Raw genomic sequence first — 15,307 nt, forward strand, 5'->3', positions numbered from 1 at the left:
ACCGCCCGCCGACGAGCGGGACGGCCTTCATAACAGAGTGGACTGCCGTCGGCAGCTGATGAGTGGTTTTTCCTCTCGTGGTTGATCTTGTCGAATCACGTGCATCCCGTCTCCTCAGGTCGGACCCTCAACGCTCTCCGATCTCTTTGGCGGCTAGACGCTCCATTCAGCAACTCTGGCTCACCCATTCTTAATACACCCTTGCCGCGCCTAACCGCCTCTCGTGCCCGTTGCACCTTCGCAACCCTTGGCTGCGCTCGCTCATGTGGTGCAGCCCGTCGCCCAATCCCGCGAGCCCATGCTCTTGACGCCCCCGGTGGTGCTGCAGTTTCGCTTGACCCGGCCGCACTCATAAACACGCACACACGACCGCGCCAAAGACGCCGTTGACGCTTCAGGGGCCAAGGTCCAACATCGCCGAGCGCTCTCAGGGACCTCGCCCGCCGCGGAACTTCATCTCGGTCCGACTGTCCGCATCCCAAGTCGAAAGAGGGGGGGGCTTCAGGGACTCAAAGACGGAGGAAGCAGGCGCTCTCCAAGATTGCCAGCGCGGCGCTTTGGCATCACAATGAACGGATACTCAGGGACCCTGGCACCCCCGGGCGGCATGTACGTGAGGGCGCTGTACGACTACGACGCAGACGACCGGACAAGCTTGAGCTTCCGACAGGGCGACATAATACAAGTCATTACGCAGCTTGAGAGCGGCTGGTGGGATGGCGTGATAAACGGAGTGCGCGGCTGGTTCCCCAGCAACTACTGCGCCGTTGTGCAGCGACCATCCGACGCCGGAGGAGAAGAAAGCAGTGCGGACGAAGGAGATGGCGGCACTGTGGATGGTTCGCAAGGAGGAGATCTCGGGAGCTTCTCTGAAGCTTCTGATACCGACGACGATGGTGGGTTCTCGGGGCTGTCTCATGGCGGCATGGACAAGGAAGATCAGGAGGAGGCGGCTTTCTGGATCCCCCAAGCGACACCGGACGGAAGACTCTTTTATTTCAACACGCTGACCGGCGTGAGCACCATGGAATTGCCCTTGGAGACGCCGGGGTCCATGTCAGAGAACGGACCGCGGGACCGTACCAACATCTTCATGCCCGAGTCGACTCGGCCGCCGGCGGAGCTCATGGCAGGAGGCTGGAATATGTACAACGACACAGACGACGAGAACTCGGCCTCGGACGCCGAAGGCCCGTCTGGAATGTCAGCATCTCATGGTTCTTTGGTAGGTAGCATACTTGCGCTGGAGGGTAGAATGGGGCTTGCTAATGCTATAATAGCCAAGACGAAGGCTGTCCAATGGTGTTTCTCCCGCAACGTCGATGGACTCAATCAGCTCACCGTTGACACGTTCGCGATCTGACCTCCACGAGCACCTCAATCCCACCTACAACATGGCAGGAATGCAGTCATTCGGCAATAGCATGACTTCATTCCCCAACAACCCGCTCAGCAATTCGATGACCTCCATGTCCCGGCAGTTCTTCGATGACGCTCATGCAGTACCTCTCACATGGAACAGGATGGTGGAGGACATGCGCCGGTCCGTTGAACGGTACCGTCAAGCCATCAACAACAGCGATCGTTCAGAATTTGTCAAGCGCGCGGAAGACATTTCGGACCACTTGCGCTTGCTGCTTGCTGCTGGTTCTGGCACTACAGACAACCATTCCGGCAACCCCTCCATCATCTCAACAAACAAGGCGCTTTATCCTCACTTCCGTGAAACAATGTCCAGATTCTCCAAATTGGTCCTCTCCTCGCATATTGCAGCAGCCGACTGGCCCCCACCCGACTCGTATACCAAGTGTTTGAAAGAGGCAGACGGAGTACTGAATGGTGTATATGGGTTTGTTGAAGTTGCGCGCCAGCAGCGCGGCGAGGACATTCCCCGTCTTATCCCAGGCTTCGTGGTCGGTAGCTACTCGGGCGGTAGCTGGCAGAACAACGGTCTTAGCACCCGGGATCCGACGGACCCCATGTTTTTCGATCAGGACGATTACGATGAACCGAGTACCCGACTAGACGACAAGCTTATCGAACGGTTGGAAGATCTGAAAAAGCTCATTGTCGCAAGCATCAGAAAATTGGAGGAGCGCTTGATACTTCAAGAGAAGATGGTCACTCCAGTGGTCCATCAGTTGTTAGGAGAGCGCGTCTGCAAAGCAGGTGTAAAGGTGATTGAGATCTACCGCCCCTGGATGTCTACTGTCGAGTCTATCAACCTGGCGCCTTTGGGATCGACTTTTCAGAACCCTCAAATTGCCGATCTGAGTGTGGCCAAGCAAAAGGTCTATGACCTCCTCTCCGAGCTAGTCATAGCCTGTCAGACTGTAGCCGCACCTCTTGGTGATGAATGGGCCGCCAACCGCGGAGACGCTCTGGAGGATCGCATCACGACTGTGCAAATTGTCGCTAAAGATCTCGAGTCAAACACATCAAAGCTGTACTTTGCCCTGCAGTTGCTATCAGACATTATGCCTGTGGAGGTCGGTTCTGGCTCTACGCTGGACAGCAAGCGATTCACCGAAGGCGACCTTTATAACCAGTACCAGAGATCTGGTTCGCAACAATGGTCGAGGCCTCTGCTCGGATCTATGCCCCAATCAGCATCATATGGTCCCAGCTCGACAAAGGATCCCGACATGCCGGAACTTCCCAGAGGCGGAGACAACTCCAAGCTCAAGAAATTCTTCGGAGAAGTCCCCGCGCCTGTTTTGCCGCAGGTCATTGCAGAGGAGATACCAGAATTCCTCCAGTTGGACCACGAAGGCGAAATATCGTACGACTTCAAACCCAATCCACCGCAGCTCAAGGGAGGCACACTGGCCGGCTTGGTCGAACAGCTTACCCGTCACGACCGTCTCGACTCGCCTTTCAACAATACTTTCTTACTCACATTCCGCTCATTCACTTCTGCTGATGAGTTGTTCGAGATGCTCGTAAAGAGGTGGAGCATCCAGCCGCCCGCGGGTCTGTCGAGGGATGACTATAAGCTCTGGGTAGACAAGAAGCAGAAGCCCATTCGATTCCGTGTCGTCAATATTCTTAAAAGTTGGTTCGATAACTATTGGATGGAGGGTAATGACGAAGATGCTCAGGCTCTTATCCAGAGAGTGTATTCTTTCGCCAAGGATCATGTTGCCACCACCAGTACACCTGGAGCTGGTCCTCTCATGACTGCTGTTGAGCAGCGTGCCCGCGGTCAAGACGCGCCAACGAAGCGCCTGGTGTTGACGCTTAACACACAGACGCCTCAGCCAATTCTGCCCAAGCACATGAAGAAGCTGAAGTTCCTTGACATTGATGCCACTGAGTTTGCTCGGCAGCTGACCATCATCGAGTCGAGGCTCTATGGCAAGATCAGGCCGACCGAGTGCTTGAACAAGACGTGGCAAAAGAAGCTGGAACCGGGCGAGCCTGACCCAGCTTCCAATGTCAAGGCGCTGATCTTGCATTCCAACCAGCTCACAAATTGGGTTGCACAGATGATTCTTACACAGCAAGATGTGAAGAGGAGAGTGGTGGTAATCAAACACTTTGTCACCGTCGCCGACGTGAGTTGCAGCCCGCCCGTCTAAAAGAAACGCTTACTGACATGCACAGAAATGCCGTCAAATGAACAACTTTTCGACCCTCACCTCCATCATCTCTGCATTGGGTACAGCTCCTATCCACCGTCTGAACAGGACATGGACTGCAGTCAATGCTCGTACCATGGGCACTCTGGAGAACATGCGGAGACTCATGGGCAGCACGAAGAATTTTGCCGAGTACAGAGACACGTTGCACAAGGCCAACCCTCCCTGCATTCCTTTCTTCGGTGTCTACCTGACCGATTTGACCTTCATCGAGGACGGTATCCCTGGCTTGATCAAAAAGACCAACCTTATCAACTTCGCCAAGCGCGCCAAGACGGCCGAGGTCATTCGAGACATCCAGCAGTACCAGAACGTGCCATACCCACTGCAGCCGGTGCCGGAGCTGCAGGATTACATCTTGACAAACATGCAGTCGGCAGGCGACGTACACGAGATGTACGACATGAGTTTGGCGGTGGAGCCTCGGGAGCGTGAAGACGAGAAGATAGCGAGGTTTGTAGAGCCCCGAAGAAGCACCTACGTGGGCAGAAGGGCACGCTAACTTGAAGATGCAGACTTCTATCTGAGTCAGGATTCCTATGATGATACCCCTTGAAGCATTTTTGTAGCTGGCCGCCGACACGTGTTCGTCCCGACGTGCCGAACGTTGAAGGAAAAGACGGATTTTCCGGGGGTGTTTGCGCGGGCGTTTCAAGGAGTCGGAGCAGTTGTCTAGTGGGGAGTTTTTTCGCGCGCTTGGCCATCATCCTTGAGAGAGACGATCCGAATCCGCCTGAACGAACGGCATGTATGGATTTTTGCATTATTATTATGTTTATTTCTCTCTCTCTTTCTCTTTCTCTTTCATTTTCGAAGAAGAGGAGTAGGAGGAGGAGGAGGAGGAGGAGGAGGAGGAGGAAGGCACAAGTGGGAAAATTTGGGAACGCCACATTCTATTTTGGTTGAGCCTTTTTTTTTTTTTTTTTTTATTATTATTATTTTTTTCTTCCCTCTCTTCAGCGCCCGGTGATAATACGAAATTGCAGACCAGTAGATCCCGGCTCCGGTCGGCTCGTGTGATTCGCGTAGGATTGGGCGGCGACGAGGGCCGAAAGCGGCAATATCAGGACCGTTCATCTCCAGGAACCCTGCGCGGGCGTGGGTCGCGTGCAATTTTGGGGCCGAGCGTGCCTTGCTGGCGGCGGCCAATCAGGCAGCGGTCGGTGCCGTCAGGTGGGTAAGGATTTACGGTACATGTAACCGTATGCCGTGCGACTCAATCTCCAGTTTCCATCTTCCCCAGGACTTTCTCTTATGCTGCACCGCAGCCCGATCACCAGAGACTGCTCTTTCCCCGCTCGCGGACTCGGCGACCGGCGTGTGCGCGTCGCCATGACCACGGCGGTTTTCCTGTAGATTCTTCCCACTTTCGCCCTCCACGCTCTCTTCGCCCGACGTCACGCATCGCCGTTGGCGCACCCTCCGTGCGCAACTGGAGGTCGTTGCTTTTACGGGGCAATACGACACCTGACTATCGGCCGCACTTTCGCTCTCTCACCGGCTCGAGCCTTCTTAACTAGGTCCTCTCTCCTTTCACCTTTCGGCCTCGTGATCCTGGCCCTATCACACTCGCTTGCCCGCTGCTTTGAGCACCGCGACCCCCAAGATAATACCCCGCCTTGTTTGCTTTTTTTCCCTCCTTCTTGGTCCTGCTCTGCCCTGGTGTCCTTCCTTCCTTCTCCTATCCCATCATGACACGCCTTTTCGCCTCCGCCGCCGCTCTTTTGAGCGTGATAAGCCAGCTTCCTAATACCGGTAAGCCTCCGGTACCATCACGCGGAGAATTCCGCCTTTGGGGTCCGACTGCCTAACGCAACGTATCACAGCCTCTGCAAAGTGTGAGTGTGGCTACTCATTGAACAAGACCACCGATGCCTCGCACGAGGTCTGGACCGACTTGCTGGAAACCGACTTCATGCATGCCGACACCCTCAACTCGGAAAGCATAGGATGGAGTCCTCAGGAATACAATGTCACTTCCAAATCCGCCCGAGGACCTTACGGAAAGATGGCGTCCTTGGCCAATGTCATTGCCAACCCATTGAAAAACTCCTGGGACTGGTCCGGCGAAGGCATCCACGGAGGAGACCCGGGAATGCAACTCTGGGCGCGTTCGGAGATTGTTGAGGACATGGTCGGCATGGGCGAGATCGTTGCAGACCGAACGGATATGCTATACGGTAGTTTCCGTGTCGCCATGAAGCTGACGGCCGTGCCTGGTACCTGTGGCGCTTTTTTCTGGGTAAGGCAATTGACCTTCATTCAAGCCGAGGATGAGTCTGACTCTTTAACAGTTTAGAAATGACACCCAGGAGATCGACATGGAATTCCTCTCGAAGCAGCTCAACGCTACTGCTAACCCGGTGAATCTCGTCCTTCAATCACCCCAATCAGCTGCCAATGGCTATGATGCCGCCAACACCCAAACCTACGACATCTATCCGCTTCCCTTCAAGCCGGATGAGGCCTTCCATGAGTACCGCTTTGACTGGATTGAGGACCGTGTTTCCTTCTACGCCGATGGCCAATGGATGAAGGACATGACCGTCGACCTGCCCAACAGCCCCGGCCACCTCACGCTTAACCACTGGAGCAACGGCGACCACGGCTGGTCGGCCGGTCCGCCTAAGGAAGACGCGCTGCTCACGGTCTCATACGTCAAGGCCTACTTCAACTCATCCGACACGGACCGCCAGAAGGACTACCAGCTCCGTTGCAACGACACAATCAGAGCGAATGAGAGCAGCATCTGCGAGATTCCTGCGCAACTCACGTCGCCCGACCCATCGGGCTCTGACGGCAACAACACGGCGCACACGTTCTTCTTCTCTGAGGACCCGGAGGAGACATCGAACCAGACGGTGTACAGCGACTGGCGGGATGACAGCAGCGCGGGCTCCTTGCACTCGCCGATGGGCGTTGTGGCTGTGAGTGTGGCCTTTGCGTCCGTAATGGCGCTCATTGGACTTGTATAAACGAAGCCTCAATCTTCATCCTCTCTCTCCGTTCTAGCGCCCGTCGCTGTGCGGGGGAGTTCGAGCACAGATTTGCCGCCGCCGCCAGCGCGGCGCACTATGACGACGTATGGAAGACCGTAAGAGGCGTTAGGAGGCACAGCGATCACGCGTGATGTTTGTTTTTTTCTGATTCTTGTCTTTGATTGATTACCAAATTTTTTTGTAACTGGCGTCGTTGATCGCCAGCCTGCCTCAAGGGGAGGAGGGAGCGCGCGCGTACCCCAATGGGTTGGTATAGCAGCCATGCTTGTATGCATGCATGTTTGGTTTCTTTTTACATATTCTTCTTCTCAACGGCAGGCAACGATTTCTTTTGGCTTGCATTGCGTTGGCCACATCGCAACCTACAGTATAGAAAACAATAGTTTTTAATGACCCCCCGCGTTACACGGATCTAGATGGGTGATCGTTTTGACATCACAAGCCGGGTCAGCCCTGGCCTGTCCTGTCCTGCAGCATGCCTTGTGCTTTTCCTACTTCCCCGGCGGCGCAGAACCAAGCTTGCGGGGTAGCAGGCGAGACTTTTTCAAGACAAGATTCAGGCGGGCGCGTACAACATGAGAGATCAGAGACAGCAGAGTAGAGGCGCATACATATGACCAGACACAAGACACACAAAACGGGCGGCGTGCGGCGAGCGCTGGTCTGGCCGGCTGCTTTACTTCTAACACTTTGCTCGCACACAAACACACCGCGCACGCCAGCACACACACGACAGTTTGCGGCGCAGCAGCCTTGTCTGACGACGGAGCAGGGAAACACATCCTCCCGCACGCCGCCCGCGCCCAGCCTTGCCACGCCTGCCTGCCCAGGGAGCAGAGGCCACAGGCGGTGTGCCGCGCCGTTTTTTTCCTTCTGCCTTCTTCTTCCTATCTTTTTTACCGAGGAAGCGAGATTGCAGATGCAGGGGTGCGAGGTTGCTGCGCGGGCCGTGGGTTTGGCGCGAGCGCTGGGCGGTGAGGGGGCGGTGGGAGGAGCACGAGAATGAGGCGCGTAGGGCTCGCTCGGCAGCGTGATGGTGCGGCGGTGGTGGTGCTGGTGGTGCTGGTGGTGCTGGCCTCACGGTTGGTGGCGGTGGCGGACGGCGGCGCCGCCGTCGTGTGTGTGTGCTGTCTGTCTATAATTATTGTTGATATTATCGTAGCAGTCGTTGTCAACAACAAGTGAAGCCGTCGTCGTCGTCGGGGTGAGTGAGATTTTCGCCCCTGCAGTAGTGTACCTAGCTGGACCCTGACGCTCTCGTCCTCTCTCTCCTCCAACCAACTAACCCCTTTCAACTTTGCAGCCAGCCAGTCTCATGCACACCATCGCCGTATCTGCGATCGGTCCGTGCTTGATGCTAATTGATGCTAAAATGCCAGCAACGCGCGGGGGCCACTGCCCGGCCCGCTGCCCGATCATGGCTCATTGGCCCGGAAGCGGGAGTCTGCCGGGGGGCGGACGAGCTTTATCCCGGGACTAAGAGAGATGTGCAATGCATGATGCGGTGCGAGATGCGTTGTTGGTTGTTGGGCTTCGCTGTTGTTGTTGCCTGCTGCTCGCGCCCGTTACACCAGATTGGTGTTTCTGCGTCTGCGTCTGCGTCTGCGTCTGCGCGTCTGCGGCTGCGGCTGCGGCTGCGGCTGCTGTGGCCGTGGCTGCCGCGTCGATCTGGGTCACGGTCACGGGTGCAAAGCCAAGTATGTAGGTACCTAGGTAGGTAGGTAGCCATCGAGGTCGGCAGGTACTGTTGCTCCTCCTCTCTGACTCTCTCTTTCTTTTTCTCTCTCTCCTTCCTCACCAAAAGTTACCTACCTAGTTTCCCAGGTACTCCTTCCCGATCGATGCTGGTACTTTCCTGATGATTGGCCATCCCTCAAATCGACCGCTCTTGGACTTCGAGGCAAAGACAGGTACCTCAAGAACCTTTGATGGTTGCCCAGCACAAGCCCTCGTCAGGACGTTTGGCCTACAAAGTCCCATTCAAGTAACGCTCCCGCTGGCTCAAACCTGCCAGCCACCAAACATCACCATGGCCGTCCAGGCCATTGCTCTTCTCTTGTTTGCTCGGCTCGTCGCCCTCGAGCTCCAAAGCGATGTCTTTCCGGCAGTAGAAGCCCCCGGCTCAACCTCCACGACCGTCCTGCCAGCTGTGGTCACGCCCTCATCTTTTGTGGCTATGGCGACGGACCCTGTCGCGTGAGCTTACGCCTTGCGCAAATGAACGCCTATTATGGCATTACTTTTTGTGCTGACGTCTCTGCTAATCTTGTTTCCAGCACTGTCACTGTCTCCACAACACTCACCTTAGTGACTCCAGCCATTGATGCAACTTCCTCCCTGCTCCTCACGACTACGGTACCGACCTCCACCTCATCTTCACTGGCAGGCGAAGCCAATGCCGCTGTCGTAATGCCTGCACCTATGCCCGTGCTGGCGGATGCATTCCCCGCACAAGCTGCCGCCCAAGCTTCAGCCGCAGCTCCAGCCGCAGCTCCCGAGCCAGCCAATCCTGCCACTCTCACCATGAGCACCACAGTCAGCACCATCAACCCCACGTTCTCGCTCTCGCTGTCGACGCTTTGGGTTCCCGTGACTCTGGCTGACGGTGCCACGATGTGGGTCCAGAGCACCTTCACGCAAAGCTTCGCGGCGGTGCCGGATCAGGGCCCACCGCCAGGCAGTGGGCGCATCGGGCTCGGAAGTCTGACAGTAACGATGCGAGGCGACGGTGAGCAGGCGGCTGCGGTGGCAATGGGTGCGCGTGTGGGGTGGAGAGGGGCTGTGGTTGCGGTGGGGATTGTTGGCGCGGCGATGCAGTGATTAGGTGGGTTACAGCAGTAGGTTGTCGGGAGTGATCGGGACTGTTCAGTCTTTTGTTTTTGTGGTTTTTCAGTCTTGTTTGTCGCACAGACACAAGTCGAGCTTTTCAGGCACAGGTAGTTAAGCACGTAAGATGGTAGGTAACGACATTATGCACGCAGGTGATGTGGGACCGGGAAGGGCTGTTCCTGACAGGTCACGGCACTCGGAGGTTGAATGTAGCCGACGGTGCCGATGTCTGACTGGTTGATCCCCGCATGGTACGAGTACGAAAGGAAAATCTACCGGAGGCGGACAGAAAGAAGATCCGAAGGGTCTCGGTGGATCGTGAGCGGGGTCTTGGCGGTCGGGGAGGAGCTCGCGCGAGAGCAGCAGCCGACACTTCCGGCCAGAGACGGGCACACTCTGCACACGGCGAGCTGTCAGCATGACGCATCTCACCTCAGCGCATGGCCTCTTTGTGCCGGAAATCTCGGCTTTTAGCTTTGCCAGTCGTTGCTGCCCTTTAGCCTTGGCGCTTAACCACCCACAAGAAGGCCGCCCACTCCTGCCTACTTTCTTGCTTTGTCCTTTGTTCCTGCTGACCTTGCTATACTTACTCGCCGTTCGCCTTCGATAATACTATCCGCTGCAACCCGCCTACTATTGTTATTCCCACCGCTTCTCCCGTCGCCCGTCTCCCGTCCTCCTCGACAACCCGCCCGCCTGAACCAGTCGCAACCATGGGCGTAGGCGGCTTGATAGAACCGCTCGTCGTGGTGACGCTGCTCTTTGGCGGCACCTGGGTCAACCGCAACTGCAGCTACAACATGTTTGCGCCGCGCCACGTCAGGTCCGAGCACCGCCGCAGCGGCTCGCCAGACAGCCTCGAGTCGGCCATGGAGAGTCCGACGGCGGAGGTCGACGACCTGCTGCCTCGGCGCGCCGTGTCGCCGTCGCTCCTGGCGTCGCAGGAGCCGACATGGAGGAGGCGTGAGATACGCTTCTTTGGCTACTCAGGCGCCGTGACATCGCCCAACTCGCGCGTCTTCAAGGACCGCCTGCTGAGCCGGCTGCTGCAAAAGTTTCCCTTTTTGGTCGAGGCGTGGTACTGGGCGCTGATCTACTGGGTACGTCCCGCTCCGCCTCCGCACTCTCCCCACGCAGGGTTCCGAAGACGCTAACTTTCCCCCAGGTCTACCAGCTCGGCCGCGCCTTCACGGCCGTCACCATGGTCGCCGATACGGTCGACGTCGCCCGCCGCCATGCCCTGCAGCTCATCCACCTCGAGCAGCGCCTGCACCTCTTCTTCGAGCTTGATATCCAGCGCTACTTTCTGCAGCATCCTTTCCTCATGCATTGGATCAACCGCATCTACTCGTTCATCCACATCCCCGGCACCATCCTGTTCCTCGTCTGGCTATACTACTTCACCACCACCCGCAACCGCGTCGACGAGCGCCAGACCGGCAAGAAGATTGGCTCCGTCGAGGGAAGCCCCGCTGGTCCCCGCCTCTACGAGGCCCGTCGCCGCACCATGGCCGTGTGCAACTTGATCGCCTTTGTCGTCTTCACCCTGTGGCCGTGCATGCCGCCTCGCCTGCTGAGCGACAAGACTGTCAAGGGCGAGGAAGGGGACGAGGCCCGCAGCTACGGCTTCGTCGACACGGTCCACGGCGCCGGCGGCGAGAGCAGTGTCTGGACCCAGAACAAGTTCTGCAACCAATACGGTAAGCTCTTCCTATGAATTCTCTCCACTGAGATCATCAGACTCTAACACGTCTTTTTCTTCCAGCCGCCATGCCCTCCCTCCACTTCGGTTACTCCCTCCTCATCGGCCTCACAATCCTGACGATCCCACTTCCTCCGCACCAGCGCCGCAGCAAGACGCTTCACACGCCGATTCCTATGCTGCGTACGATCCGGCTGCCATCGGCGCGTCGCATGTTGTGCTTGGTTGCGGGCGTTGCTTACCCGCTGACAATCCTGATTGCAATCATCGCAACTGCGAACCACTTCGTGCTGGACGCGGTAGCAGGCGCATGCGTGTGCGGTCTCGCGTGGACGGGCAACGCTGTGCTGCTCAACCTGCTTCCCCTCGAGGATTACTTCCTCTGGTGCGTGCGGATTCACAAGCCAGAGGCGAGGGTCACGGATTGGCTGGAAGGCGATGCGGACGACTGGGTTGTCGGAAAGGGCGTTGTTGCATGATTGGACGAGAATCACATTAATGTTTTGATTGATTGATTGATTGGTTGCTTGTTCGTTGTATTCGTTCGTTTCGCTGGACCGGTACTGGCTGGATATATTCCTGGCCACCTGCTCGATATTTGAAAACCGGAGAGAAAGGGCATTGACTGATTGCATGGCACGGCGTGGTGGTTAGGTGTGAGGTTGGCATGGGCACGGGGAAAAGAAAAACCAAAGATGGAAGAAGACGAAGACGGCAACGAGGACGGAGACGACTCATTGACACGCGACCCTGGATCTTTTTTATTGCTTGTTGGGATGATGAATAGGGGGAGGCGTCTTATGAGCGCGCCGGACTACTACTACACCTTATACCCCCCCTGAGCCTCTGGGTCGGACGTTAATAATGACAGTGGCGTTAATGTTGTTGAAGCCGATTTTGAAGCTGGGTCCTTTTTTGCTCGTTGTTTGGCTGGCTGTTGGCTCTGGCTTGGGATCTTGTCTGGCTTTGCTTTGGCCTTTTCTGTTTCTGGTTTGAGACGACGTGGAACTTGGGACTAGGTAAGTCGCTAGGGATTTGGACCTGTTTTGCTATACGAGGACGGCTGTAATGATAGGGGCGGCGCCACGGCCCTTGGCTTTGTTTTCTTCTTCTTCTTCTTTTCGGCTCTCTTGCCTGGGTTGTTGTCCCTTCCTTGAGTTTGGAAACTTGAGCCTGGCGGAATGGAGTTCACGTATATATATGCACGCAAATGGTGTATATACGCCTGTCTGTCGCTTTTTGTTTCTTGTTTCTTTTTCCGTGTTTCTGGACTTGGGCTGTGCCTGTGCTTGTGCCTATTTGCTACGAGTTCGGATTAATACTATTTGGTGTTGCTTTGTATGGCTTGGTTAGACTCTCTTCTCTTGCCTTGTCTTGCGCGGTCTATGCTTATGCTCATCGGGACTTGGGGCTCACTGTCTGCCTAATACTGCTGGTCACGGCCAGTCAATCTGTCAGTCTGTCTTGAGCTTGTCCGTCCTTTTATTAGCGCTCCGCCTGATAACTCATGTGCGACGAAGACAGTGAACAACAACACAATCAGGACTGCCTTTGAACGTGTGAAAAGATTGGCACATCTCAGAACAGCTGCCAAGGAAGCTTTTCATGTACAAGTGGTGTCTCTATAAGAATAGAATGATGCTGATAATGCTGCAGAACTAGGTAGTCATTACATGTCTTCGAGTCCTTGTTGTATACCAAAAGTCTTGAACCGGGCATAGATATGTCTCTCTGTATTTACAAAAGCACTTCCGTGTCGCTTCGTCGTGCAACTTCGTTCTTATGGCCTTACAAAACATCACGACTATCCAACATGCGTTCGATCCTTTCTACCCACCACCACTGACTCTGTTGTCCGACCTCCGTGTCATCTGCTCTAGCGGCCGTTCCGCGCCACGACCTCCTCCTCCCTCTCTATTGCTCCACTGCAAGTTTCGCGCTTCTCGCCCTTTTTATTTCGCCCGTCTGTGTTTCGCTCGGTTCCATTGTCAGTTCCTCTACATCTATAGGTCGACTAACGAGTAATGACGATGGTGGCGGTGGGGTTGGTAGATGCTTTGCTCGCTGTACAACATCTTGGAGAGAAGAAAAGGCGAAGCAAGATGCATCGCTTGTGTGAGCTAGCTATGTTGCGCCGCGCAGGCCATCGTAGTAGCGATGGATTGCTCTGTGGATGAAACCGCCCGCAGTGGCTTGACGATGAGATGTGGTGGGCAGGCACAGCAAAATGTGTGCTCTCTGAAGCTCTTTCTTGGATGGCTCGCGTGCGTGGAGTTTGTGTTGCGTAGCGCGGTGGACGACGCGTCGTGCTTTCCTGTGTGGGAATGGCAGTTGGGGGAAGTGGCGTTGAGTGATGTGACCCGCCTTCCTTTGCGCTGATAAGACAGGTTATTTGCTCAGCTTAGGCAGTATTCATTGGTTGTTAACTCTGAGGGCCATTTGGTTCCTTGGTATTGAATGGCATGGGTACTTGAGGATCGATGGAGCGTAGTCTTCGCATTGTCTGCTTAGTTTGACTCGGTCAAGGCAGTGAGCTGTTTTGGTACAAGGCCTACAATATGCGCCTTCCATGACAGTTGCATGATCTTACTTCGGACATCAAGCGCTGCGGCTTACACTGCTTTTCACTGTCGGTGGGCCATCTGCCGCGCGTGGCGTCTTCTTGAAGGACGCCGACAGACTTGGCAGTTACAGGATATATCGTGAGTCGGGATCGCCTTTCTGCTGGGCGTTGATATATGCCCTTATGACGGTTGTTGTCGGGAATCGAGGATGTTTTGGTATTGTTGGTTGAGAAAGAACTGTGCCCGTCAGGCGCTTTGATGTGCACTGTACATCCAAACACCATGGGGGGAACTGTGCGCGCCGTTTTCTGGAGAAACACCACCAGATCAACCCTCTCTAGCAATCACAGAGATCGGGATGACTCTTTTATGACGGTATTGCGCTGACCCACCTATGCATCGTTTGCACGTACAGCACATTAGCAAACATCCTATCTCATTCCCTTCTCACTCCTTTCACACCTGCAAACACATCGACAGGGAGAAAAAGGACCTAACCTCACCTCACCTAGCAATGCTCACCGGCAAATAAAAAAACATATGAATAGATATAGAGACTCAAAAGACAAAAACTAAATTCATGACAGCCTTCGCCTAGGCGTCCCATCAAGGGCGAAGACTGGCATGAATCCAGAAAGGCTGGGGCTACAGAGCCAACCTTTTTTGCTACCCCCTCCCTGGCAAGGACTCGAACGCATGACCACCCCACGCTAACAATGGAGGGTAATTGTCCGCCGTAACAGCTCTGCCAGATCTTTAGATTACTTTAAAGTTTCGCGACTGGATCTTTTAATGCATTGTGGCTTGGCAGTGACGTCTTGCTCACTTTGGTGGCGTCTGTTAGTGTGCGAGCACTCACCTGTAGCATCGCATATCCTTAAGTGAGGCGCCCGGTGAAGTTGGAGGTGTTGTTCTTGGCTTGCCGGACAACACGACGACCTGGCTCTTAGTCAGGCACCATCCCGTAAGCGCGTAACATGCAGTGAGAGTCCACTTAACTTGCTCAATGTTACCGGGGACATTTTGTCTATCCAACTGACGTGGCTGACGTTTTCCAATGCGCCAACCTCAAACGCCTGGGCACAAAAGCCGCCGGACTCGACAGCAACACATGGATCGGTTAGTTCGCCAACCCACAAACTTGTGCAGCTGTTCGTCAGATAGAGATCCAGGCTAGGTTCGTCCGTCGCTGGTCATCCACTCTGTCCACGTCCGGCACATGCTCGCAGACGTCACCAACGAATAGCACTGTCCTCAGATGCCTTCCGAAGCAAGATCCAGGTACAAAACCTAGCATCGAAGGATGAACCCCCCTCCAGCAGGCTGATTAACAACCACACCGCTTCAGTCTAAGTCCGATATGAAATCTGCCTTGGTTTTTGGTATCGGTTTCACCAAGAACCTCTTGATGACGCTCCGGTCGCCAGTCAAACTCTACGGGATTCATGCCGGGACAGAACCAAAAGCATACTTACACCTGCATCTGAAGATACGATGGCTTCTCTTGCTACCTGGGGTGCGCATTAGACGGATATCCAATCGTCGATGCCAACGACAAAGCAACCCATTACG

At 55.3% G+C, this 15,307-nt stretch overlaps 6 protein-coding genes across 6 annotated transcripts; all 6 read left to right on the forward strand.

Annotated features, from left to right (window-relative positions):
• Nucleotides 1-126: 126 nt before the first annotated feature.
• K452DRAFT_255463 (uncharacterized protein) lies at nt 127-4,215 on the forward strand. The gene is made up of 3 exons (XM_033538357.1): nt 127-1,225; nt 1,281-3,557; nt 3,607-4,215. Exons 1-3 carry the CDS (start codon nt 569-571, stop codon nt 4,141-4,143), a joined length of 3,471 nt encoding a protein of 1,156 aa, XP_033394406.1. The 5' UTR covers nt 127-568; the 3' UTR covers nt 4,144-4,215.
• Nucleotides 4,216-5,332: 1,117 nt separating this feature from the next.
• Nucleotides 5,333-6,616, forward strand: K452DRAFT_300787 (glycoside hydrolase family 16 protein; the record flags this gene model as incomplete). Its single annotated transcript, XM_033542368.1, has 3 exons — nt 5,333-5,396; nt 5,468-5,883; nt 5,936-6,616. The coding sequence occupies 3 exons, from the start codon at nt 5,333-5,335 to the stop codon at nt 6,614-6,616; spliced, it is 1,161 nt and encodes a 386-aa protein (XP_033394407.1).
• A 465-nt stretch (nt 6,617-7,081) lies between these two features.
• K452DRAFT_83208 (uncharacterized protein) lies at nt 7,082-7,825 on the forward strand. The gene has a single exon (XM_033547199.1). It carries the CDS (start codon nt 7,254-7,256, stop codon nt 7,644-7,646), a length of 393 nt encoding a protein of 130 aa, XP_033394408.1. The 5' UTR covers nt 7,082-7,253; the 3' UTR covers nt 7,647-7,825.
• Nucleotides 7,826-8,407, forward strand: K452DRAFT_83209 (uncharacterized protein). Its single transcript, XM_033547200.1, has one exon. The coding sequence runs from the start codon at nt 8,005-8,007 to the stop codon at nt 8,359-8,361; it is 357 nt and encodes a 118-aa protein (XP_033394409.1). The 5' UTR covers nt 7,826-8,004; the 3' UTR covers nt 8,362-8,407.
• K452DRAFT_290353 (uncharacterized protein) lies at nt 8,372-9,701 on the forward strand. The gene has a single exon (XM_033540986.1). The coding sequence runs from the start codon at nt 8,858-8,860 to the stop codon at nt 9,458-9,460; it is 603 nt and encodes a 200-aa protein (XP_033394410.1). The 5' UTR covers nt 8,372-8,857; the 3' UTR covers nt 9,461-9,701.
• A 481-nt stretch (nt 9,702-10,182) lies between these two features.
• K452DRAFT_233382 (uncharacterized protein) lies at nt 10,183-11,650 on the forward strand (the record flags this gene model as incomplete). Its single annotated transcript, XM_033537301.1, has 3 exons — nt 10,183-10,569; nt 10,635-11,169; nt 11,235-11,650. The coding sequence occupies 3 exons, from the start codon at nt 10,183-10,185 to the stop codon at nt 11,648-11,650; spliced, it is 1,338 nt and encodes a 445-aa protein (XP_033394411.1).
• Nucleotides 11,651-15,307: the final 3,657 nt, after the last annotated feature.

Source organism: Aplosporella prunicola (assembly GCF_010093885.1).
Source record: "Aplosporella prunicola CBS 121167 unplaced genomic scaffold K452scaffold_22, whole genome shotgun sequence".
Classification (NCBI taxonomy): domain Eukaryota; kingdom Fungi; phylum Ascomycota; class Dothideomycetes; order Botryosphaeriales; family Aplosporellaceae; genus Aplosporella; species Aplosporella prunicola.